We start from the raw sequence: 26,452 nt of genomic DNA on the forward strand, positions 1-26,452 counted from the left end.
AAAAAATTCCTCACTCTCCACCGCCCACTAGATCATAGGCCTTGTGTGGGCAGGGATCTTGTTTGCTTTGTTCATTAAGTCAGCAATGCCTGGAATGGGGCCTGATACAAAGTTAAGTGCTCTAGAAATATTTCATGAATGAACAACAGCTGATGGTTCTCAAGCACTTGCCATGTGCTGATCACCTCACCTGTAGCAGCTCATTTAATACAACAACTTTGCAAGGCAGGTACTATGATTGTCTCCATTGCACAGGTGGGAAAACTGAGGCATAGAGTGGTCTCGTAACTTGCCTAAGGTCGTATGGCTAGTAAGCAGTGAAGCCGGGATTTGAACCGGAGCAGTCTGGCTCTAGAGCAGGGATTCTCAACCTCGGCATGATTGACATTTTGGGCTGGATAGTTCTTTGCGGTGAGGGCTGTCCCGTGCATTGTAGGCTATTTAGCAGCATCTCTGGTCTCTACCTAGTAGATGTATCACCCGGCCTCCCCAACTGTGACCACCAAAAATGTCTCCAGACTCTGAGGCGAGGAGTAAAATCACCCTGTTGGTAATTGCTGCTCTAGAGCTTGTTTTTGTTTTGAGACAGTCTCGCTCTGTCGCCTAGGCTGTAGTGCAGTGGTGCGATCCTGGCTCACTGCAACCTCTACCTCTGGGGTTCAAGCGATTCTCCTGCTTCCCGAGTAGCTGGGATTACAGGCACGTCACAATGCCCAGCTAATTTTTGTATTTTTAGTAGAGATGGGGTTTCACTATGTTTCCCAGGCTGGTCTCGAACTCCTGAGCTCAGGCAATCCTCCCGCCTCGGCCTCCCAAAATGCTGGCATTACAGGTGTGAGCCACTGAGCCTGGCCCAGAAAATCTTTGAGTCCACCTATGACCGGTGCACGGCACCCCTCTGAAGATGTCCCGCCTTTATACATCAGCCAATGTGTAGCCTCTGTGTGTTGATTTATGACCTTGCCTGTAACCCCTGCCATCCCAACTTTAAAAACTCTTACCTGTAAGCCACCAGGTAGGGTAAAGACTTAAGTTCAGGTGTTAAGCATGAGCGGCGTGATTCATCTTGCTTGGTGCCCTTGCAATAAATGCCTCACTTTCTCTCGCTGCAATCCCAATGTCAGTGCTTGGCTTTGCTGTGCCGGGCAGGTGGGCCCAAGTTTGTTTTGGTGTCAAGGCCACTGACCCATGGAACCCCAGGATGGCTTTTGGTGCCAGGAGTAACAGCTGATGTCTTGCTTAACAAAGCAGCTTGTCTTATACTACTTCATTGGCACCTCAAAACACACTCTTCCTTCTCTACCATTAACTGTTTAATAGTACTTAATACCATTAATTATAATAATTCATTTAATTCTACTCTGTAATGAGATACCATTTTCATCCCCATTTTTCAGATGAGAACAGTGAAGCTCTGAGAGGTTAAGTGACTTTGCTGAGCTCATGAAGCAGGTAAAGCTGGCAATCAAAACCAGCTGGCAGTCAAAAGAAGGATCTAGAATCTTCTCCCTCTAGATCCCTTCTTTCTCCGCTTGCTATCCCCCTCAGATCCCAGCACAAAGTAGGGCTAGGATGAAAATGCCTGGAGGAAACGGAAAAGCAGTTATGGAGCCAGCTGGCTGCAGGTCCCAGGGGAGGCGGCCTTGGGAGCTCTGGAGTGGGTTGTGCCTTGCAGTGGGCCCCATGCCTGTGACTGAGGGTGGTGTTCCGGGGCTTCCCTTCCTGGGTGACAGTGAGGACGCATCTGGGCAGGATGGCATCTGGGCAGCCTTGCAGCTTCTGCCTGAGGCTGCTGGAACAGTCGCTCTTGGAACCCAGCTTCCGGACTGTGAGGAGCCCAAGCCACACAGAGAGGCCACGTGTGGATGCTCCCATGAACAGCCCCAGTGCAGCCCAGCAGACATCAACATCCAGCCATGTGACAGCGCCATCTTGGTGCACCAACTAGAGCACCACCCGGTCCAGTTGAGCCTTCAGATGACTCCAGTCCCAGTTGCTGAGTGACTGAAACTTCATGAGTGACTCCAAATAAGAACTGACAGCTGGACCCAGTCAACCCATAGAACTGTGAAAGGTAACAAAAATGGTTTTAAGCCATTATGTTTTGGAGTGGCTTGTTCTTGGTGCAATAGGCAACTGAAACAGTCTTCCCCATCAAACTGTTGGTGCCTAAAAAGCAGGGATGGTGTCCTTGACACTCTGGATCTCCGGTCCCAGTCTGGGCTGGGTAAGGAGCAAGTGCTCATCAAATATTCCTTGACTGAACGAATGAAACCCATCAAAACTCGCTGTTCACCCTGAGATAGAATAGATTTATTAGCAAGAGGTAATCAGGAAACATATATTTTTACAAAAATGGAAATTTTTTTTCCAAACAAGCTGTAAGTTGAAATATTTTAGGACTTGAAATAGAATTCTCATACCACTAGGTATTGCTTACAGCAAAAGTTGTCTGTCTGTCGTAGTGGAGCATGCCTGCCACTTTGGAGTTAACCTGTGTTTTCTATACTGTACAGTGTAAAAAATACATGGTAGTATTCACAGAATAAGCACTACATTACTATATTCCTGCTAGAAGGCATTTAGACAGGACTACAGTATATGCAATAAAAACACTTGGTTATTGATTTCCTAATTCTACAGTGTGGTACTAATTATCACAAGGTATACAGACTTAGAGCATCTCAACGTAAGCTTGTAGTGACCGTTAGGCAGCTTAAAGAGGAAAAGTGACATTTTTGTGTTCCCGACTTTCAGCGGATGCTGGGCCAGTGGTCGGCAAGAGTCGACGTGGCTTGGTGTTTGTGACTCCATTTCCTCGGGAAGTCTAGGGCCTCATCCAGTTGTATTGAGACTGCTATTCATGCTATCTGGTGTTAATCCTAGAGCAAGGAGCGACGTGGGGCCTGAACGAGATGGCAGCATTGGTACGAGGGGTGTGGTTCTGAGCAGAGAGGACTCCCTTCCGTCCAGGTTACTGGGAGACACATGGGGAGTTTTGAGACCTGCGATTTTGGCTGGAGAAGCTGCTTTGGAAATTGACATCACCATCAGCGGGAAGATTTGTCAATGACTGGACTTCAGGGTATGGTTTCCCCCTCCCGCCGCCCCCCACCCCCCACCCAGTTATAACAACTACATGGAACATGCTGGGAGGATGCCTGGGTGGCCACCTCAACCCAGGAGCCTGGGCTGGGGAGGGACGGAAGCAGGACTGGAGTCTAAGATTCTTGTATGCAAGGGTGCTGTTTCCCCTCTGAGAAGAGTGAGGAGTCTAGGGAAGAGGGACCAAGAGTACAGCTGTTTAAAAGAAACAGGCACTGCAGGAGACGAGGGGAGGGATGGGTGGGCGAAGTCTGAAACGGTGCAGAAATTCATATTCCGGTTCTACAGGAATCTAAGAACAAGGACGATTTGTATTCTTGGAGAAGCACATACTGAAGAAGAAAATCCAGTGAAACCAAACGAATATGTACAGTATCATCTAGCACATGTCCCCGGGAGCAGCTGGGTCTGGGCTGGGCACAGCTTCAGGTGGGGAGTTTTGGTTCTATTCGGAGAGAAGACTCGTAGAGGCTTTCTTCATCCATTACAAAAGATTGGTCCAGTAAATATTGCGTTACCTGAGAAAAGAAAAGAGAAAAGGGAATGGGAGGGTTGTGGGACCTCCATAGTACTGATTGTGGATGCACTTTATCTCCTAGGGCCCAAGCCTCTTACTGGGGAAAGTCAGGTGGGCATATGAGGCAAAAATGCATTCAGTAGTGTTCCATCTTGACATGAGTTTTAAGCAGTCGACGTAAGTATTGTCTTAGGATTATTATTTAATATTGTCATAATATTAAGGCTGGTACAAAAGTAAAAAAAGTCAATTGTAGAAACTAGGTGGCAGATATATGTGTTCACAATTCTGCCAGTGTTTCTGTATGTTTGATCTGTCTGTCACAATTCTGCCAGTGTTTCTGTATGTTTGATCTGTCTGTCACAATTCTGCCAGTGTTTCTGTATGTTTGATCTGTCTGTCACAATTCTGCCAGTGTTTCTGTATGTTTGATCTGTCTGTCACAATTCTGTCAGTGTTTCTGTATATTTGAAAAGTTTCATAAGGCTGGGCGTGGTGGCTCATGCCTCTAATCCCAGCACTTTGGGAGGCTGAAGCAGGAGGATCGCTTGAGCCCAGGAGTTTGAAACCAGCTTGGGCAACAAAGTGAGACCCTGTTTCTACAAAAAAATCAAAAAAGTAGCTGGGTATTGTGGTGTGCACCTGTGGTTTCAGTTACATGTGAGGCTGAGGCAGCAGGATCACTTGAGCCCAGGAGGTCAAGGCAGCAGTGAGCTGTGTTCACACCACTGTACCCCAGCTTGGGTACAGACCTTGTCTTAAAATAAAATAAAATAAAATAAAATAAAAAGTTTTATAATAAAATGTTGGGACAAAATGTATTAAAACACTAGGATTACGTGGTACTGTGAGAGATTCACTCCAAGAGAGGCAAGTGGAAATGGAGGCTGTGTGAGAGAAGAGCCTCCCTTTTTCTCACCCTGGGGAGAAATCTTAAGAGTGGAAAATCAGAAAGATTCACTCACGTGAGTTAGGTTATCCTGTCTTCTCCTCTCTCCCCACCCCACTCCTGCTCTGAAGCATTTTGCTGAATGCCTGCGCATTAAATGTGCAATGAGAGATCTGAGCTCTAACCTCACAGGCAGCCCCCTGCTCCAAAAAGTATCTTTCCAAGACTTACGTACTTGTCAGTTGTTTGGAACTAAAGGCACATTTTTCCCCGCTACATAAATCCAGAAGAGAAAGAAAAAAATTTTCCTTTTTCTTTTGAGACAGCATCTTGCTCTGTCGCCCAGTCTGGAGTGCAGTGGTGCAATCTGGGCTCACTGCAACCTCTGCCTCCCGGGTTCAAGCGATTGTCCTGTCTCAGCCTCCTGAGTAGTTGGGATCCCAGGCGTGCACCACCATGCCTGGCTAATTTTTGTATTTTTAGTAGAGACAGGGTTTTGCCATGTTGGCCAGGCTGGTCTTGAATTCCTGGCCTCAAGTGATCCACCTGCCTTGGCCTCCTGAAGTGCTGGGATTACAGGTGCGAGCCACCGTGCCTGGCCAAATTTTCTTATTATATGTTTGGGAATCTTTTGGTAGCTGCTTGAGAAAAATAAAGTCTGCTGCTTTTGTCTTGGCTAATTGACTCTGCTACGATAAAGGTTGGAACCAGCTGTCTGCTATGCTGATTAATAGTCACAGATAAAGTGATTACTATGTCTGATTAGCAGCTCATTCCCAGCACTTCTAGGAAGATGACTTTAGATATCACAGTCTGGTTTAACCTACACCCACTGATAAAGACATGGCGATTTTATGACCATGTGAAATAGTCTTTTATACCTAGATAGTAGTGTCATGTGAACAGTCCTTTCTAGAATGCATGAATCTCTACCTCCCAAGCCCCCTGGGGATCAGGAAACTGATTAGTTTCCTCCATAGTGAGCATGTGCAGGATCAATTTTAGTAGAGACGGGGTTTTGTCATGTTGGCCAGGCTGGTGTTGAACTCTTGACCTGACTTGGCTAAGTCAGGCTAATTTTCCTAAGACATTGTACTTTCGAGGAAGACTGGCAGCATATAGCACCATTGCACAGCTGTTAATGAAAGAAGTCTGAGGAGCAGTAATATTTATTTATTTTTTTGAGGGGGAGTTTCACTCTTGTCACCTAGGCTGGAGTACAGTGGCGCCATCTTGGCTCACTGCAACCTCCGCCTCCTGAGTTCAAGCGATTCTTCTGCCTCAGCCTCCCGAGTAGCTGGGATTACAGGCATGCGTCACCATGCCTGGCTAATTTTTGTATTATTAGTAGAGACAGGGTTTCACCATGTTGGCCAGGCTGGTCTCGAACTTCTGACCTCAGGTGATCCGCCTGCCTCGGCCTTCCAAAGAGCTGGGATCACAGGCATGAGCCACTGGCCCTGGCCAGTAATATTTATTTGTATTGCACATCAAAGTTTAAGGAGACAAAAGCAGGAGATGGAAGAAAACCCTGAAATTTTCTTGGTAACTTCTGAGACTTTCCAGGGCCCAGTGTGACCACAGTGCCTTCTGGATGAGCCCTGTGTGATCCACATGGCAACTCTGTGGTTCCCAGGCTGGATGAACACACAAACACAGACCTTCAAATACTGCTGAGTTATGTTGATACTTTTATCTTAATATTTTTTATTGTAGAATAAAGGACATGACAATATAAAATACATTTTTGGAGAAAAACAGAAGCCCGTAATCTCACCACTCTAAAATAACTGTTTTCATTTTTTTTGTGTGATCGTCTAGTTCTTAAAATACAAAAGTACTTTTCCATAGTTGTACCTATGGAATGGAAAGCACTTGGTATGCTTTCATTTATACTATTAGGTTTCACCATGTTGGCCAGGCTGGTTGAGAACTCCTGACCTCAGGTGATCCACCCTCCTCGGCCTCCCAAAGTGCTGTGATTACAAGCATGAGCCACCGTGCCCGGCCGTTTTCAGGTTTTTTGATATTTTATATATAAAATAAATGTTGCAATGAAGATCTTCTAGAATATAGCCTTTTGCCTCAACTAAGTGTTTAAAGCATAAATCCCTAGGAGAAGGATCATGGGTTTCTTACTACAACGGACAACACTGTCAGCAGAGTAGGCTTGTCAAGGATTGAGTATCATTTTACTTAAAAAAAGGTACATACAGTACAACTCACTCTTTTTGGTGAGCGTGATTCAGATGCACACGGACATTGGAGACCCACTGCCTTTAAATCCCTCTGCTCTTTCCCGGAGGTTCTTGCCCCCAAAGCAGGGGCTCTAGCCCTGCAGTTGCCAACAACCCCCCTCTTTAGCCACATTAGACCTCCTCAACAGGCCCTCAAAATCCCCTCACTCATTCATGGAGACCAGAAACCAACCGTTACTCATGTATGCATGAGTTCTTGCATCAGACAGCAATGCTTTTTATAAAGTCCTTTTACAAAGGTTGTCATATTTAATCATCAAAAACAACCCATTCCAAACTGGTATAAGAATCTCATGTTACCAGCCAGGCGCAGTGGCTTATGTTTGTAATCCCAGCACTTTGGGAGGCCAAAGCAGGTGGATCACTTGAGGTCAGGAGTTTGAGACTAGCCTGGCCAATGTGGTAAAACCCCATCTCTACTAAAAATACAAAAATTAGTCGGGCGTGGTGGCAGGCACTTGTAATCACAGCTACTTGGGAGGCTGAGGCTGGAGAATCACTTGAACCTGGGAGGCAGAAGTTACAGTGAGCCGAGATCGCGCCACTGCACTCCAGGCTGGGTGACAGAGTGAAACTCCGTCTCAAAAATAAAATAAAAGAATCTCATGTTACAGTTGAGGCAGAAGGTAACACAGCTGGTGAGTGGCTTCGCCGGGATTTGAACCCAGGTGTTCCCTGGTCGACTGAGAGAAGGATGTGTGAGTGGGCTGGGTGGAGGCTGGTTGGTGTTGAATAAGGCAGAGGGAGGAGCCCCAGAGATGCTGAGCAGGCTCTGGCTTGCTGCTGTTAATTGGCCAGGGAGCCATTCTGAACCCCCAGTGGCTTGGGCCTGATTCCCTTAGTGCTTTAAGCTGATGGATTCAATGTTTGATCTTGTTATTAAAATCACCATGTGTTTATCCTCTAAGAGCCATGCCTGAAAACTCAAAGTTTCCCTACCAGACCATGAGGACTTAAAATTTTTTTTTTTTTTTCACAGAGTCAGGATCCCACTCTGTTGCCCAGGCTGCAGTGCAGTGGCACGATCATGGCTCACTGTAGCCTCAACCTCTTGGGCTCAAGTGATCTTTCTGCCTTAGCCTCCTGAGTAGCTGGTACTACAGGCATGAGCCACTACGCCTGGCTAATGTTTTTATTTTATTTTATTTTTTTGTAGAGTTGGGAGCCTTTACTCTGTTGCCTAGGCTGGTCTCAAACTTCTGGCCTCAAGCAATTCTCCTGCCTTGGCCTCCCAAAGTGCTGGGATTACAGCTGAGAGCCACCGTGCCAGGCCCGGGACTATTTATTTTTAAATTGTATTTTTATTTCTTTTTATTTTAAAGTTGATTTATATCTTATTTTAGATATAAAATTAATTTATACCTTATTTTGTGTAATTAAAAAAGCCGAGTAGCATTAAACGGTTCATAATGAAAACCAGCAATCCTCTGTTGCCCCTTCTCAGCCACCAGGCCTGGCTCTCTAGAGATAGCCATTTTCAGTTCTTACAGAGCCCCCCAAATCCAGTGCAGCAGCCATTAGCCACGTGTAGCTACTGAGCACTTGAAACAGGGCTCATCTGAATTAAGATGCGACGTGTAAAATACACACTGGATTTTTGAAAGTTTAGTATGAATAAAATAAAGTAAAATATCTCAGTCAATTTTTAAATTGATTACATGCTGAACTGACAATTATTTGGATATATTGTATTAAATAAAATATATTATTATAGTTAATTTTACCTATTTCTTTTTGCTTTTAAAAAAAATGAGGCTGGGAATGGTGGCTCAAACGTGTAATCCCAGCTCTTTGGGAGGCCAAGACGACAGGATCACTTGAGCGCAGGAGTTCAACATGGGCAGACCCTGTCTCTATAAAAAAATAAAAAATTAGCTGGGTGTGGTCATACCTTAAGCCGGGGAAGTTGAGGTTGCAGTGAGCTATGATTGTGTCACTGCATTTGAGCCTGGGTGACAGAGTGAGACCCTGCCTCAAACAAACAAACAAACAAAAAAACAGGCCAGGTGCAGTGGCTCATTCCTGTAATCCCAGTACTTTGGGAGGCCGAGGCAGGCAGATCACTTGAGGCCAGGAGTTCGAGACCAGGCTGGACAACATGGCAAAACCCTGTTTCTACAAAAAATATAAAAGAATTAGTTGGGTGTAATGGTGAACGCCTGCAGTCCCAGCTATTCAGGAGGGTGAGGTAGGAGGATCGCTTGAACCTCCTGAGGTCGAGGCTACAGTAAGCCAAGATCACACCATAGCACTCCAGCCTGGGTGACAGGGTGAGATCCTGTTTCAAAAAACTAAAATAAATAAATAAATTAATTAAAATAAGTTAAAAAATGTGGCCCTGTAGGATACTTAAAGTTACATATGTAGCTTGCATTATATTTCTAGTCGATAGTCCTGTTTTACATATTTCTTCCAGTATTTATATCTGTTTTTCCATGGTTAATGCTTTTACTGTTGTCTGTTTTCCGGCCAACTTTTTATTTAAAAAATATAAAAACTATGCATACAACATATACGTATAATCCTTTTTCTGAGGGCTGAACCATTTGAAGGTAAATAGTGTAGTGTTTCCCCCACTGAATACTTCAGCCATGCATCTCCTAAGAATACAGACATTCTCTTACATAACCGTAACATCATTACACCTAGGACATTTAATATCAATAAAATAAAATTAGCTGATGTACAGACCAGATTCAAATTTCTTGAAGTTTTAATGAATAAAATAGTCTTTATAGCTGTTTTTTAAAATCCCAGATCTAATCAACATTCACACATTGCATTTAGATGTCATATGATTTAGTCTTATTTTATTATTTTTTTTGAAAAAATTTTTTTTCATTATAGAGACAGGGTCTCACTATGTTGCTGATCTTGAACTCCTGAATTCAAGTAGCCTCCTCCCTCTGCCTCTCACAGTGCTAGGATTAAAAGCTCACCACTGAGCCCAGCCTGTGTGTTTTAGTCTTTTTTATTTTTCATGACACTGATGTATGTGTGTGTGTGTGTGTGTGTGTGTGTGTGTGTGTTTTATTTTTAGACACAAAGCCTCACTCTGTTGCCCAGGCTAGTGTGCAGTGGTGCAATGATAGCTTACTACAGCCTTGAACTCCTGGGCTCAAGTGATCCACCTGCCTCAGACTCCTGAGTAGACGTGACTACAGGCGTGCACCACCATGCCCAGCTAATTGTTATTATGATTTTTGCTAGAGATAGGATCTCTGATCTCCCTATGTTGCCCAGGCTCACTTCAAACTCCTAGGCTCAAGTGATCCTCCTGCCTCAGTCTTCTGAAGTGCTGGGACTTACAGGCATGAGCCACTACTCCCAGCCGATATATATATATATTTTAATTGAAAATATTTTATTGCTAAAAGACATTGATATTTTTGAAGAGTATATGCAGTAGTGTGTTGGAGCTGGCTCATGCCAGCCTGCATGTCCCAATTTTTAGCCTCTGTTCCCAACTCTGCTTTCAGTGATGTCCAGGTGGTGGTTTGAAAGTGGCCCTGCTGGCATCACCTAACAGGCTCCTCTGAGCTCTCTTCATGCCTAGGCTTCAAATTTGGCTTGCCTTTAGCAAGAATCCCCCCACCTTGATATCTGCTCAAATTCTTCATTCTCCACCCCCAATATCTGAAGTCTTTGGCCGGACTTTAATAAAAACCTGTTAGGCCGGTTTAGCAACAATTCCCCTACTCTTGCTATCTCCTCTTAGTAATTTTCCATCCATTGACCCCCTTTCTTGGCCCATTGACTACAAATCCCCACCTGTCCCTGTTGTATTTGCAGTTGAGTTCAATCTCTCTCCCCCAAGAAACAGTCTTGGCCTCTATTGCATCAGGTTTGAATAAACCTACTATTTTAAACAAATGTTCCAATGTTACCATTTTTAACAAGTGTTCCAATCATTTTTCTCTTCAACAGCAAATGCTACACATCAAGACTCAATCCTCTACCCCCAAGACCAGTTTAACATTTACTAGCACACCACTGAGTTACAGAGCAGTTGTCTCGCAGAATGTCCCATATTCTGAAATTGTCTGTTGGTTCCTCCTGATTAGATTCAAACACTTTGATGCATAATATAGGTGATGTTGTGGCTCATGATGCCCTTTATTTCTGTTTTGCCCAACATTGAAAATCCTAGGTCATGCCTGTAATCCCAGCACTTTGGGAGGCTGAGGCGGGTGGATCACGAGGTCAGGAGTTTGAGACCAGCCTGACCAACGTGGTGAAACCCCGTCTCTACTAAAAGTACAAAAATTAGCCGGGCGTGGTGGCTCACACCTGTAGTCCCAGCTACTCAGGAGGCTGAGGCAGGAGAATTGCTTGAACCCGGGAGGCAGAGGATGCAGTGAGCTGAGATCGCGCCATTGCACTCCAGCCTGGGTGACAGAGTAAGACTCTGTCTTAAAAAAAAGAGAAGAAAAGAAAAGAAAATTCTAGGATCCTATGGCCCCCTATTCCTTTCCCAACCTCCCATTCCTCTCCCCTGCTTCATTTCTTCCATGGTTGTAATAATCATCTGTCATATTATATTTTTTGCCTCTTAGTCTATCTCCCTCTAGAACACAAGCTCGTGAGGGCCAAGAGTTTATCTGTTTTGTTCACTGCTGAGCCAAGAGCCTACTATAGTGCTTGGCATGTAGGACTTGCTCAATGAATATTTGTGGAGTGAGAGAATGAATGGAAAGCAAAGCAGAAGTGGCCAGTTTAACTAATTGTAGTTAGTCCACTGATTTTTCTCCTTCGATATGGCTATCAGCTATAAAGCAGATCATGAGTTCTCAGAATATGGCAAAAAATCGACACATTCTCAAAAAATGCATTGATCACAAAGGACATTAGAAGGGAAAAACAATAAAAGCTTGATTTTCTGGTGTGCTTGAGGGTGTGTCTGGAGCTGGATGTTTTTGTGAACTGCACACTAGGAGGTTAAGATGCTGTATCTCTGGGCAGAGAAGAAAGGTCATAGGATTTGAGGCTGGGCGTGGTGGTTCATGCCTGTAATCCCAACACTTTGGGAGGCTGAGGTGAGTGGATCACCTGAGGTCAGGAGTCTGAGACCAGCGTGACCAATATGGTGAAACTCCGTCTCTACTAAAAATACAAAAATTATTGGGGCATAGTGGCATGCCAGACCAGCCATTCTCTTACATGGCCTTGCAATCTTTCAAAAATGCAAACTAGTCCAATTACATAACCTCCTTTCAGGGCTTCCCATGGTCCTAAGGACAAAGTCCCTGATCCCAGCTATGCGGGAGGCTGAGACAGAAGAATTGATTGAACCCAGGAGGTGGAGGTTGCAGCGAGCCAAGATTGTACCACTGCAGTCCAGCCTGGTGACAGAGTGAGACTCTGTCTCAAACAAAAAAAAAAAAAGAAAAAGAAAAGAAAAGTCGTAGGATTGGGAGCCCAAGAGTCTGGGTTAGCAAATCTGTTATTTTATCTGTAAAATGGGGCCTACAATACAGGCTTTGAATAATGTAATGAGACTAACATGCCAACCATTCTTTTTTATTAAACAATTTTTTTTGTTCTTTTTGGCTAGCTGAGACTTTTTTTTTTTTCAGACCAATCATTCTCTTACATGGCCTTGCAAATCTTTTAAAAATGCAAACTAGTCCAATTATATAACCTCCTTTCAGGGCTTCCTATGGTCCTACGGACAAAGTCCCTGATCCTTTTAGGATCCCACCAGTTCCATCTGTTTCTGGCAGGCCTGATGCTACTCTCTGCAGCCAGCCATTTGGTGGTGGTGGTGGAGGGGTCACTGTACTTAGCCTTACACAAGCCTGTCTCTCTGCAAGAAAGACATGTCCACCCCAATCAGGAAAACTCTTCCAGGATTCTCCTCCTCCAGTAAGGCTCTCTAGGCCCTCAGAGCAGCACAGACCCTGGGATCCATACCCTATGGCCCTCCCTGCCTGTTTCTGGATGTACAAAGTATTTATTTGTGCCTTGTCTGTAGCAGCAAAAGATCAAAACAACCTAAATGGTCATCAATACAGAGGATTGGCTAAATAGATTTCTCTGCAGCTGTAAGAAAGAATAAGGATGCTTCTATTTTAATAGGAATGATCTCCAAGATATATTATGAAGGAAAAAAAGGAATGATACTGAGCAGTGTATAGTATGCTAGAGAATGGTATGCAAAGTTGGCTTGTGTTTATGGATTGCCTGTGGACCTAGACACAAGAAACGGGTGGAAATGTTGCCTTTGGAAGGGGAACTAGGTGGCTGGGGGACATTTCACCGTGCACTCCTTATATCTGTGGATTTTGTAACTTGTAAGCATAGTACCTTTCAGAAACAGATGTTATCAACTCTGCCTGTCTTGCCCTGGGGGAGATTAGACATGAATACAAACCATCCTATGGCAGGTAAAATCAGACAAGAGTCACAAGATGAACACAGGCCCAATTTGAAGAAATAGGGACTAGGGAAGCCTTCCTTACAGGGATGGCGTTTGAGCTGGGCTCAAGAGAATTCTGGAAGGGAAAGTGGACGGGTATGGAGGGGACAGGGTGGAAGGTGGCCTAGACAGAGCCACTGTGAAAGCATGCAAGTGACCAGGAAAAGGCACAGCTTACCTTTGCTTGGTGCTCTATTTTGTAGGCAGTTTGTTGAAACTGGCGAATCTCTCGGATAATATGGGATATCTGTGGGAAGGAAGGAGTGTTTCAGAATGCAGTTTGCTCTCCTAGTTCCACCCCCAACTTTGCAGAACTGAAGGGGCATCAACAACTAAATCTGAAGTCAGCCTCTTAGTTCCATACATGTTGCCTCCTGGAAGGTCCCATGGAGGCATCATGTGTGTTTGTTTTCATTTTTATTTTTTGACATGGAGTCTCACTCTGTCGCCCAGGCTGGGGTGCAGTGGCGTGATCTCGGCTCAGTGCAACCTCTGTCTCCTGGGTTCAAGTGATCCTCCTGCCTCAGCCTCCTGAGTAGGTGGGATTACAGGTGCATGCCACCATGCCTGGCTAATTTTTGTATTTTTAGTAGAGATGGGGTTTCACCATGTTGACCAGGCTGGTCTTGAACTTCTGACCTCAAGTGATCCACCCGCCTCAGCTCCCAAAGTGCTGGGATTATAGGTGTGAGCGACCACACCCGGCCCATGTTTTTTTTTTTTTTCTTTTTTTTTTTTAAAACAGAAATCTGCTTCCAAGACTTGTCAAGACTCTATAGGTAAATTACACTATGTGACTGAGAGAAGAAAAAAAATCTCCTTTAATTAGTGGCATAAGCTACCTAACATCACTAAAACAAAACCCCACGACTCCAGCAAAAGTTAAAGGCATCTGCCACTTCCTTAGCGCCTGCTGTGCACAAGACACGATGAAAAGCAGCTTTCGCTCTTCAGGATGGTGCCTGAAAAAACTCTTTCCATCCAACAAAAATCTAATGTCAAGGCCCATTATATAAAACTGGTGCAAGTAGAGGCTTTCTGGCAAAGTAAGAGGGGAGAAGGAGACGGTTAGAATCCTGTTTCTAATGGGATAAGTCTCCTCAGCCCTTATCCCAAGTTCTAGATTTTTCTGGGAAAACTGGAAACTTACTCTTTTAGGAGGTGCTGTGTAAGTGGTTTTACTTTGTCCACATCAAGCAAGTGTCGATATGAACAATACGGATGGGTGTGAATAACAGTGTGGGGCTTTGGAGTCACCTGGGCCCGGGCTCCAGACCTGGCTCTGCCCTTTACTTGTGGGGTGACCTTGGGCTGCTCACTTGACCTCACTCAGCCTCAGTCTGCTCATCTGAAAGGTGCAGAATAAGAAGAGCAGCTACCTCTCAGACTGTCAGGACTGGAGGAGGAAATGCTGGTGAAAGCATGGCTCAGGGCCTGCCAGATTCTAACTGCTCATCAATGATAGTGATGGCTCTCACTGGGGAAGCTGGACCCAGGCTCCCAAATGGGGGCACCCTATGCAGCAGGTTGGGCCTTGGGGTGCAGAGTGTGGGTGGGCCCCAGGTTGAGTCATCTGGGCTTCAACGCCCCCCTTCCCCTGCCTGGCTGGGGGGAACGCACCATCCTCATCTTGGAGAAGTTGACCAGGCCGTCTTCCGTGTAATTGGGCGTCCCCTCCTCGATGAAGGCCAGGTCGGTGAGGTACATCCCCAGGTAAGGGACACAGGGTGGGTCACAACTTGGAAGCAAACGGCATTAACAAAAGTTTTTCATTTTAAAAAAGTAACGTCTACCAAGAACAGAACATCCCGCATGCACCTTTTGCTTTGCTAGAGGCAAAGGGACTTGCAGTCACCAAGAATCACACTACACTCTAGGACTGACTATTCTGCACGCCCAGGACTGTCGGCTGGGTCTCAGGGCCAGTCCTCTGGGGTGGTGGGGGCAACATGGTGCTGACTGGGGCCTCTTACACCCACTGGCGCATCTCAGATTGTCTCTTTCCTCCCTGAGCCAGAAGGTCCTCCCCTACCTGTCTGCCTTCTGTCCCAGTCAGTCCTTGGGCTCTGTCACCAGCCCCTCTGGACTCACCTTTCCTATCTCTCCCTGAGACTCTCCCATCCGGATCCTACCCCTGAATCACCTCCCGGAGGGCTCTGCAGCCCCAGCCCCCCAACTCCTGCCAGTCACCCTATCTGACACCCTTGTCTCTGCTCCCTGAGACCTCTCCTGTCTCCACTGGCATCTCCTACCCACCTAAGCACTGGGCTTGGGTGCCAGGGCAGGAAACCCTTGCTCTCTGAGATCACTTTCCTGAAAGTGGCTTCGGGGCAGGGAGTTGGGTGATAGTTTCCATGGTTGGTGACTCGTGGGGGACTGCATCTTTGGGAGCTGGGCCTCTGGAGTGATGGGCCATGCCTCTCTGATTTTTGGTCCAAAGCAGGGCCTCCTGTTACTGCTCCTTCCCAGCGTGTTCTGGTGCCCTTGGCTCGGTGCTGGGTAAGGGTTGATGGAGCCTGTGATGGAGCCCGGCGGTCATTATGTGCCAGCAGGGCTCCCTTTAGCTCCTTCTGGGGCCTCCTCCCCAGTGCTCTGCCGCCTCCTCTCAGCTCAGCACACAGATGCAGTGGCACCATCGAGCACAGTGCAGTGACCCTCATTCCCAGCCCATCTCACCTTTGTCTCTTTGTGGCCGCCTGGCAACCCTGCTAACCTGGAGGAAGGTGAGGCTGGGAGGATGATAGAGCAAGAGCAGAAACCTGGCCCCTGTCCCTCACCTGCCTGCTGTGTGACCCTAGGCCAGGTCTTTCCCTCTCTGGTCCTCAGGCTCCTCATGCATAAAGCAATGATAGCAGCTAAGACAGTTTTAGGTGGTCTCACAGCTGATTTTAGGTGATTTACAGGCACGATATTAAATAACATGAATTCACGTGGTAAGAAACATTGGATTTTTACTTTTTTCCCTTCTGCTTAGGGAGAGCGCCTCATTTGGTGATAGTGTGACTTTGACACTTTTGATACTTGCCATTCTCCTCCTTTCACATTTTATCTTTTTAGAGAAATAGCAACAGGTGTCAGAATCAGAGTGTTGGCAAACATCAGTATTTGGCCAGAATTCAATAACATTATTTTGTTTTTACCATATATTTTTAAATGGCATTCTTGTATTTACAGCAAGTATGCTGGTTTTCCATTTGCCATGATACAAAATTTCCTTCTTATTTCTTTTTGGGAAAAAGTGAATTAATTTAAAGAGGCTGTTAGGTAAACACAAGTACAGTTGGCACAGTATGGCAAAGTCGTGAAGGAGGCAGATGCCTGGCGTTAGGGACACAGCAGACAGAAGTATTTTTCCAAATGTAGGGCTGACCCTTTCATGGGTGTTGAAATCAATTTAGAAGGTGTAGACCAGAATTTTTAAAAAGTGAAAAAGGGCCGAGTGGTGGCTCACTCCTGTAATCCCAGGGAGTGGGATTTGAGAGGTTGAGGTGGGAGGATCACTTGAGTCCAACAGTTCAAGACCAGCCTGAGCAACATAGTGAGACCCCATATCTATTTAATTGAAAACAAATAAAAATAACAAGTGAAAAAGAAAATATCTGACTTCATCAAATGAAATAAAGGTATATATTGTTTTGTGGAATTTTTGTTCCTGTGATGCATATATGCATTTGTATACAGGCTTGTAATTTCAAATATATATATTTACTGTGCTTTGTGATTAAAAAAAAAAGAGTAAGGAACATCCAGCCACTGGAGGGGCTGCTTTGCATCCTTCCATCCCTTCCAGTCCATGATTATTACATGCACAGGTCTTCATTTCCTTCCTTTCTTTTTCTTTTTCTTTTTTTTTTTGAGGCAGGGTCTCACTCTGTTACCTAGACTGGAGTGCAGTGGCACAATCACAGCTCACTGCAGCCTTGACTTCTCAGGCTCCAATGGTCCTCCTGCCTCAGCCTCCTAGGTAGCTGGACTACATGCATGCACCACCATACCCAGCGAATTTTTGTATTTTTGGTAGGGACAAAAATTTTGTATTTTTGCCATGTTGCCCAGGCTGGTCTAGAACTCCTAAGCTCAAGTGATCTGCTCGCCTCAGCCTCCCAAAGTGCTCAGATTACAGGTGTGAGCCACTGTGCCGGCCAGCTCTTCATTTCCTTTCTATCATACTCCAAGTCTGAAGCCCAGGCTTATGAGTATGATGGAGAAATAATCCAAAGATCTGAGAAGTAACTCTGGAGTCGTAAGGCTGTGGCAGTGCTGACCGGTGGGTTCTGAGAGGTGCTCTCCCCCTTCACCCTGCATGTGTGACAGTAGCCAGGTAGCCGTGGAGTGCTCTAAGGATGGAAGGGAGAACGGGAGGCCTGGTGACTGCAAGCTGACTGCAAATGACCAAAGGACTCAGAGTGTTTCTCAAGGCTTTTGGGGGTTTCTGACCACCCAGACCAGTGAAAAGGATCAGAGGTCCTCTGATCACTGAGGGTCGACTTCCCCTGGTATTTATGGGGAGTCATGGTTCAGCTGTGGGAAGGTGGTGGATTTGCAATTGAATCACTTGCAAGTAGCACGCCCAGCCCCAGTACTAACCTCTGTCCCTATTTACTACCTCTATGGCAGGGGTGGCCAATCTTTTCGCTTCCCTGGCCGCATTGGAAGAAGAATTGTCTTGGGCCACACGTAAAATACACTAACGATAGCTAATAAACTGAAAAAAAATCACAAAAAAACTCTTAATGTTTTAAGAAAGTTTACCAATTTGTGTTGGGCTGCATTTAAAACCATCCTGGGCCATATGCGGCCCTTAGGCCACGGGTTGGACAAGCTTGCTCTATAGTGAGGGGCCATGAAGGAGGGGACAAGAGAACACTCAATCAAACACACACACACACACACACCCCCATCCGAAATCCAGAGCCACGGGGGCAAATGTATGGAGTTGCCAGATTGGGACAGAGGACTGCTGGAGGGCCCCACAGGGACACATGGCATACGGACTGAGCCACACCGAGCCTCTGAATGAAAAGGGAAGCATGTTGGGGCTTCCTGTAGGCAAGACACCCAACAACAGGCAAGTCCTGAACCTTCCATATGGGCCTTTTGGCCTCTCTCGGGTGAGGTCCAGCTTTGCCCTTGGCAGGGCCTATCGAACAGAGCTGATACGGGGGTGGCTTCCTCTTCTGGCAGAGCCCTCACAGGCCTGCAGCTAACATTTTAGGGAGCAGAGAGGAAAGTGTCCCACCCCTAGCCTGAAAGCTGCTTCTGGTTTCTGGGCAAGGCCTCGCTATGGCACTCCCATGCTGATGACACCTGGCCTTGCCTGTGGTTGTTTGGAGCCCCCAAACTGGATGTTTCTTTCCACCAAGACGCTCCTGATGATGTTAAATGGAATAAGGGAGATGATGGGGGACCAGCTGCTGCTGGCAAGGGGCAGCTGCCCATGCTCTACACCAAACTCCAGGAAACCGACCCGAGACAAGCAATGAGCCCACCTCCCCTTCCTCTTTCTCTCCAACTTCTCTCTTCTCTGTACTGCCCTGGCTGTGGGATGGGCTATTCTCTCTTACAAGTTTCTGCGGGCTGTGGTTGGGGATCTCCTCTCTCCCATCTTGAGGCCTGGGGAAGGGCATTCAGGGAGGGCGTGAGGGCCCTTGAGGCTGGGCTGTGTGGGCTGAATCCCCTGGGGCCAGGGTCCAAGGTTCTGGCACGAGGTACAGGGTGATCAGGTAAGTAGTCTTTGAAAAACAAAACTGCGATGGAGTGGGGGTGGAAAGTCCCATTTTACCACTGGGTTGCTACGCTGCTCTGTGGTCACAGGCAGAGAAGAAAGATAGAGATAGATATTTGGCTTTGCTGGAACCCCTGAGACTCTAGAGCTCAGCCTTTGGGCTCATGACATCCATGTAGATAAATTGATTCTCACCCTGATTAAAGGGTATAGGGGACGGCCTGGCAGTCAGCTAGCTGACACGCTCCTCCACGGCTGTTCCCATCCTTAATTCAGGGGAACAAAGGGGAAAGGCTTTCACTGCCGCAGCCTACAATAACAGCCTGTCCCCCGTGTTCCTCTAAATCAAGGGCTTCCTATTCAAATTAAACACAAAAGGTGCAGATATGCAAGTGTGTGCTCGGTGGAGATTAGACAGGGTAGTCAAAACTGGAATTGGCCCCAGAAGAGCTGGTGACCACATTTTGCTACTAAATTCAGTTTTCAACCAAATTCTTGTTGCCTGGAGCTGGGGGAAGGTTCTGATTGCTGGGAGGTTGGGAGGAGGGAACAGGCATAGGACTTTGCCAGTATGTAGGCTTGGGGAATGAGAAGGGGAGATGAGGCCACTCTCAGGGCATCTGGCAGGGACTGAAGGGGCACACATAGTTAGGGCTGTTGCAGGTGGGGCAAGGGACATTTAAGAGAGTGGCTAGCGGGGTGTTTGGTGGTGAAGTCTTGGCTGGGAAAGGCAATAAGGCCATTCTCCAGCCTGGATGCTGGCAGAAATTGGATATTTTTTCTTCTTTTTCTTTTCTTTTCTTTTTTTTTTTGAGACAGTCTTGTTCTGTCACCTAGACTGGAGTGCAGTGGCACGATCTCGGCTCGCTGCAACTTCTGCCTCCCGGGCTCAGCGATTCTCGTGCTTCAGCCTCCCAAGTAGCTGGGATTATAGGCATGCGCCACCATGCCTGGCTAATTTTTGTATTTTCAGTAGAGACAGGGTTTTGCCACGTTGGCAAGGTTGGTTTCTAGCTCCTGACCTCAAGCGATCTGCCCACCTCGGCCTCCTAAAGTGCTGGGATTACAGGCATGAGCCACTGTGCCTAGCCTGAATTGGATATCTTAATGAAAAGCTAAAAAAAGATGCCTGGGACGTATGAATGGGCTGCAGACCAACATGGTGAGGCCCATAGCAGGACTCCTTGTCTGGGGAGGTCATTGGCTATGCCCATGGACTGCCACCTCACTACTCTTGTCCCCGTCCCCTGCCTAGTGAAACAGATGCTCAGTATTCATGCAACATCGCTCTTTGTGAAAACCTTAGAGCCTCAGGACAGGGGGTGCGGCAAGCATTTGCCCCGGGTTTCCCCAGTCCCTCCCTCCTCTGCGTGCCCTGCCTATGTCTCTGCAAGTCCAGAACCCGGTTTGCATAAAGCTCTTAGCTCCCAGAGGCCCACAGGCCACCTCTGCCTGTGCTGCAGGGAGCAGGGGAATGTGGGAGAGACACTTACACGGGCCCACAGGCCACCTGAAAGAGGGAAGACGGTCAGGATGGGGACTCAGAGAGAATGGGGGGCCCCAGAGGCAGTGGAGGCAGCGGTGGTGGCGGCGGCAGACGAGGAAGCCAGCCATGTGAGGAGGTGGATGGAGTGGTGCCCCGGGGGCGGACGGACGGACAGGTTGGTGAATGCACGGAGGGGGCAGCTCCCCACAAGCACAGTCCACAGGGGCTCTCGGGAGCCCAGGCAGAAGAGAGACGGCTGGACAGCACAGATGGGTGCAACATCTGTCTGAGGACACAAACAAAGTGGAGATGGTCAAGGCGATGGCACACAGAGCTGGCAAAGGACAGACCAAATGCGGCAGGAAGAAAATGCGAAGAGGAGGCAGACGAGGCTGGCAGAGGGGTGAGCAGTCTGTTAAAGCCACTGTCAAGGGCTGGAGGTTTTGGCTGGCCCCATCCTCAGGGTCTGGGGGTAGTAAACTCTGGTGTTCCCTGCGTCAGCCGTGATCATGGGAACACCAGGAAGTGGGGAGAGGCTGCCTGAGCTGTATAGGGAACCGGGACCCCAGGGATCTCCCAGGGTCTCTCCAAGGTCTGGCGAGTAGCCAGTCAGGCAAGGAGAGGAAGGAACACTCACTCAAGGAAAGGAGGGTTGAGACTAGTGCAGAAGCCTGAGTAAGCACCTAATGAGAGTGACAGAAGCAAACCCCCCACTTCATGTGAGTGCGTGGCCACAGTGTGTGCAGATGGGCTGAATCACTGCTTCCCTGGGAGAGCTCGTCTGGAGCCCAGGGCAAACCTTGCCAAGCTCTGGAGGCCAGCCTGGGCCAGTCCTGGTGCTAGGCCATGGCCATGTGGACTTGGACCGTCCACGTGGCCTTGGACCAGACACTAGCTCTTCAGTTTCTTTGTCTGGAAGAACAGGATGCGGGAAGCAGCCTTATCCTGATGGTTGTCAAGTGGGGAGGATTTTGCCCCCTAGTGGACATTTGGCAATGTCTGGAGACAGTTTTGGTCGTCACAACTTGGAGGGGTGCCATTAGCATCTCACAGGTAGAGGCCAGAGATGCTGCTAAAGATTCTACAATGCACAGGACAGTCCCCCTCAACAAAGGATCATCCTGGTCAAAACAGCAAGGGTGCTGAGGCTGAGGACCCCGCCGTATGGGCAATGTTGACGGCGTTAAACGCACAATGTCTAGGCAAGTGCTTTACAAACTTTAAGTATGATTATTGTCAAACTGTATTTTTTTGATTCCAGGATGCCATTGTTTATAAAATGCAAACATTTTGATGATGAATTCTTGAGTGAAAAAGGAAACACAATCGTGTTAAATAAACAAAACTGACGTTAAGACGTCTCCTGATGTCAGAATTATTAAAATGTGAAAAGAAAACGTGCATTTTAGAATCGAGAAATCTGGCACCGCTACTATTGTCATCACAGCTACTATGCTTTCAGGGATCCCAGCAGTATTCCTGTGCTTCTCCCAGGAAATGCTAGCAAACTCTGGAGTTTCTCTGGCAGACCATGGAGGACTCCACCATTGGGGTCCAGGAAATCTAGGGGTCTTGTGGGTAGACAGACGAACAGACAGACAGACAGACAGACCTCCTGCTCTGGCTGGGGGTGGCACGTGAATGCCTCTGCAATGCAGGTCTATGATTTTAAAAATAACAGCGACAAAACGACACACACTTACTTTTTCAGAGCTTCTCTGAGATTCTTAAATCTGCCCTCAGATGACACAAGCTTTTGGAGCTTATCAATCAAAGCTTTAGTCTAGAAGGAATCAGAAGCATTTACTAACACACAGCGCACGCCAAGGCCCGGGAATCAGGCCCATACTCCAACATGCTGCCCGCCAGGGCTCCAGAATTGCCTTCCCTTGGGATCTGGGGGCCTCCTGTGTTTGGGCACCTTGCCCCTGAACTCCTCAGGAGTTGGGCACGGGTCCTTGTTGAGTGTGCCTGTGCTCCCACATCTCTCAGAAGCAAGGAAGTGGGTGTGAGGGACCTGAGTGTGGATTTGGCCCTTGGAAATGCTGCAGGATCCCGAGACCTGGGCAGTTTAGAAGGACTTGGTGGGTGACTCCTAGGAGCCCACGCTCAGAGCAGGAAATGGCAGATTTTTCATTTTCCTGATCTTTCTCATGAACTAGACCCAAAGGATGTGACCGTCATTTCACACGTTCCCCTTTTCACACCAGAAACACCACCCAAATTTAAGGATCAAGAAAAAAGATGGGAGACGAACTGATCATCAGAAAAGAAAAGGCCTGGCTGGAGAAGAGGAAGCTCCACAGCAAAGGGCTTTGCCAAGCGACCCCGCCAGGCCCAGCGCACACATCAGGCTGGAGCAGAGTTTCGGTGGCTGGAGTTTGTCTGACCCATGGAGCACCCTGGGTCAAGCCTGGCTTTGTGCACCTTTCCCTGTGTAGCCTGAGGGAAGGCCCTTTCCCTCAGGGGTCCTCAGCTCCCTCATTGATAAAATGGTGAGGTAGGTTAGAGACTTCCTTTGCAGCTCTGTTCCTCAAGATTCAGAATGTGGCTGAGAAACCATGGGAGCACAGTGGTACGTCACGCCACCAGAGCCCTAGTCAGCCTGGAGGGGACACAGGCCCCGGAGGCCAAGTACATGCCCAATCTTGCGGTCAGATTTCTGCTGAGAAATGTGTCTACTGAGAAGGACAATCTAAGTCTCCATTCTGACAGGAGGAGATCTGTGTGTGCTCTTCAAGGGGAAAGAAGGGCTGAGCGTACCATTCAGTTCCATGCCTTATCAACAAGCAGAAAAAGCCTCGCCACCTGGTGTGGACTAATTCTGTTCAGAGCACAACTGTGTTCTGGATCTGGTGAAACAGACATGCAACAGAATAGCACACACCACACGGAGTCAAGGAAGATGATTCTGCTTTCACTTGAGATGTCTGCTGTCCGATGACTGGCAAAGGATGGATGCCCTGGCCCACCTCCGTTCCAGAGTCTCAGCTTCCCTCCTGCACTTGCCCCTTTCCAGAGCAGCACCCTCCTTCCTTTTCTTCTCCATCTACCTGCAGAGGAGTGACCTGATACGGCTTGAGGTCAGAGGCAGGGGCTGAGTCAGGAAACCTAGGGCCTCCCCAGCCTCTGTCACCTATCCTTGGCATGCCGACTGGCAAATCACCACTCCTCTTGCCTTTATGGGCCTCAGTGTCCCCATCTGGAAAATGGGAGGGTAAGTCCAGGTGTTCCCTAAGGCAATACTAGCTCAGATACTCTAGAATTGTGGAAGACACAGAAGCTTGATCAGGAGGTCCCAGTGGCCATGCAGTTCTAGATGAAGTGTCACCGTACTCTGAGGCTGTGAAAATGTGCAGAAGATATTCTGGAACCAATTTGTGGCTCTGAGCTGGGCACGTTTTTAACTTCCTCCACATCCCCATGCTTGCTGTGTATGGATGCTCCTCTTTGGGTTGTCATGCTGTCTCCAGGAAGGAGCTCTATGGCCTGGGAAGCCACAGAATTTTCTCAGCTGCTGCTTAAAAAGTATGTTCCAAGTTGAAGCAGTTCAAGCATCTTCTAGCTGGGCCAGGAGCTTCTATCCTTTGATGCTCCATGGGATACCAAGCCTCTGGGATCTTGGGTGTCTCTGTTAGAGTGTGGACACCAGCAGGCAGAAATGGGGGGCCCTTGGAATATGGGATTGAAAGCAGGAACCAAGCAAGGACCCTTGGAGTCAGTGTCAGGAAGAAAGATGATTTTGTGGTCTCCTAAATTCCATCACTTCCTGCTCACCAAGCAGAGGACTTCTGGCTGGACAAGAATGTTCCCTCCCAGAGAGGCCAAAATCGATTGTTAGCCAAGGCGAGGCTTTTGTCTCCACTAAAGTACAGCCATCCCCAGGAGAGGCGACACACAAATCCACGTTAGTCATTGTACTGTCCTATGGAAGAGTATCATCATCAGATCGTCTCTTGGGGTTTTTTTTTTCCCCAAAGAGGATGGGGAGAGGGGTTAAAAGAAGAAAGGGGAAATGAAAAGTCCCAAATGAAATCCAACTGCCTGACGCTTGCCAGGGGCTGAACCAGACTTGGACATAATGCTTTTCTGCTATGGTGAGCACATTTAAGTGAGCAGTAAAAACTGGCTGCTGAGGTTACAGTTCAGGCCATCTAAGAAACGTGGCCATTTTAGAGGGTCTCCAGTGTCCCTGGGACGCCTGTAGAGAGAGAATGAGCTGCCTCTGGCAGATGCCGAGCAGGCCATGGCCAGGAACTTCCAGAAGCTCCTGGGGCCAGGTGCTGTGCAGACACACAACTCTTACACGGCTGGGGGCTGCAGAAGACAGCTGGGTCCAGACTGCATAGAGGGTGGAGATCTCATGTGGTGCCAAAGGCATTTTTGATTTTTGGACCAGGCCAGCTGACCCTAGGTCCAGAATGACATCCTAGAACACAGGCTGAATCACATGCCCTGACCACTGACTGTCCTTGATTTGCACTCTCTGCAGAGAACAGAAGATTTCAGGATGGCCAAACTCATTCCCTCCCAACTCCATGAGGACGGCAATGCAGGAGAGCAAGACCAAGAAATGCAAGGAGTGTGGGTTCCAGGAAGCCTAAGTGGGGTGGGAAACTGAAGCCTGGTCTGCAGGGCCTCTGGAAAAGATGATGTCATTCCCAAGAACAGGGGAGAAGGAGAGAGAGATTTACTTGGAATGGGCCCCCAGACTGTGGCAAGGGCCCTGCCTGAACCTTGACAAGCCAAACGAGGTTGGGTGACTTGGAGGTTTTGCAGAGCCTTGCTCAACACTTGCCTCCAGGAGTTCATGACAGCATGTACCATGTTTGGCTAGATGTGCCTGCAGCTCTGAGCTCCTGTGCTCCTGAGCTCTGCTCTTTCCTGGAGCCCGCAAACAAGAGTAGCATCTTTCACGGTCCTTGGCCCTAAGCCTGGCATCTCTGTGTGCCAAGAAGCAAGAGGCCCAATCCCACTGGGTTGTAATGGGGTGTCCCTGCATGTTCTGTAGTCCTGCTGTCATCAGGGGCTGGAGTGACCAGAAGGTGAGGGAAGGGTAGCAGAGATGTCCCAGATGAGTTTGGTTGCTAAGTAGGGAGGATTATGGACATGCCGTCTGCTTGGTGGGTGGAATCATGACCTGCCATTGACATGAGGAGGGTAGTGAGGAGTAGGTGATAAAGAGAACAATGAAGGGGACACAGTATGCAAGTCCAGAGTGGTCCAGATGAGACAGGGCCCTTGGAGCCACTGGGTCCCACACAGCCCACCCAGCGTTAGGATGACAGACGCTGCTGCCAAGGGATCATGCTTGGGGGCTTGCCCTGTCTACTGGGGGTGCTTGTCTGGCCTCCTGCACACATGCAGGCTGGGGTGGGGGCATCCCCCAAGTGCACCAAGGAAGTGGTCCAAGTGCCTCACTGTCCTCTCCTATAAGGAGTGCTGGTCCCTCCTGACCCCAATGCAGGCAACTTCATTCCTGAGGAAGAATCTATCTTATGGTTTTATGTTCATGTTTTATGTTTATGGCTTTTCAGGTTCATGTTCTGAGTGAAGAGGGATTGAGCACACATTTAAGGTGATCAACTAGCCAACAGGTTCCAGGGAGCAGCTAACTCTCTGTGGCCAGAAGCGCAGGTGAAATTAGAATCCTGGGAAGGGGCTTGCAGGATCATCTGACGGAAGGGTCCTCCGACGGAAGGGTCCTCCGATGGAAGGGTCCTCTGATGGAAGGGTCATCTGACCACTGTCTCAGCTGCCCTGCAGATCCCCATAAAGCCACCACTCTTGCCCCAACTCCAGAAGAAAAGTGTTGGGACCAATAATCACCATCATATTCTTTCCACTTTGAGGTATTAATTACTTAAGTGGGGATTACAGCCCACGGTCTCACTGCCATATCTGTGGGCCTGCTATCTGGTCCCAGGTGATATAGGGGAAGCTATTCTCTGTTTTACCTGGGAGTGTTAGACCTCAGCCCAGTCCTTTGCCCACTTGTGGATGCCCAGTGGCCAGCCCACGGGTCTTCCTGCCCCAGCCCCAATCCAGCCCCAG

The 26,452-nt window shown here is 47.8% G+C and overlaps 1 protein-coding gene across 7 annotated transcripts in view; it reads right to left on the reverse strand.

Annotated features, from left to right (window-relative positions):
- Positions 1-2,291: 2,291 nt before the first annotated feature.
- RASGRF1 (Ras protein specific guanine nucleotide releasing factor 1) overlaps positions 2,292-26,452 on the reverse strand; it is a 131,206-nt gene continuing 107,045 nt past the window's right edge. For 4 of the 7 annotated variants that reach the window (XR_010131048.1, XR_010131047.1, XR_010131046.1 and 1 more), the window contains 5 exons: positions 22,102-22,181; positions 20,406-20,680; positions 14,808-14,925; positions 13,366-13,434; positions 3,573-3,623 (listed from right to left, as the gene is read on the reverse strand). Coding sequence is in view for 3 of the 7 variants with exons in the window: in XM_019011186.4 (XP_018866731.1) it covers positions 3,531-3,623; positions 13,366-13,434; positions 14,808-14,925; positions 22,102-22,181 (360 nt within the window). In the remaining 4 variants the exon portion in view is untranslated. Of the gene's footprint in view, positions 3,624-13,365; positions 13,435-14,807; positions 14,926-20,405; positions 20,685-22,101; positions 22,182-26,452 lie in introns of those variants that run through there. The other 3 variants (XM_019011186.4, XM_019011183.4, XM_055363941.2) reach the window with 2 other exon arrangements.

This window comes from Gorilla gorilla, chromosome 16, assembly GCF_029281585.2.
Source record: "Gorilla gorilla gorilla isolate KB3781 chromosome 16, NHGRI_mGorGor1-v2.1_pri, whole genome shotgun sequence".
Lineage (NCBI taxonomy): Eukaryota > Metazoa > Chordata > Mammalia > Primates > Hominidae > Gorilla > Gorilla gorilla.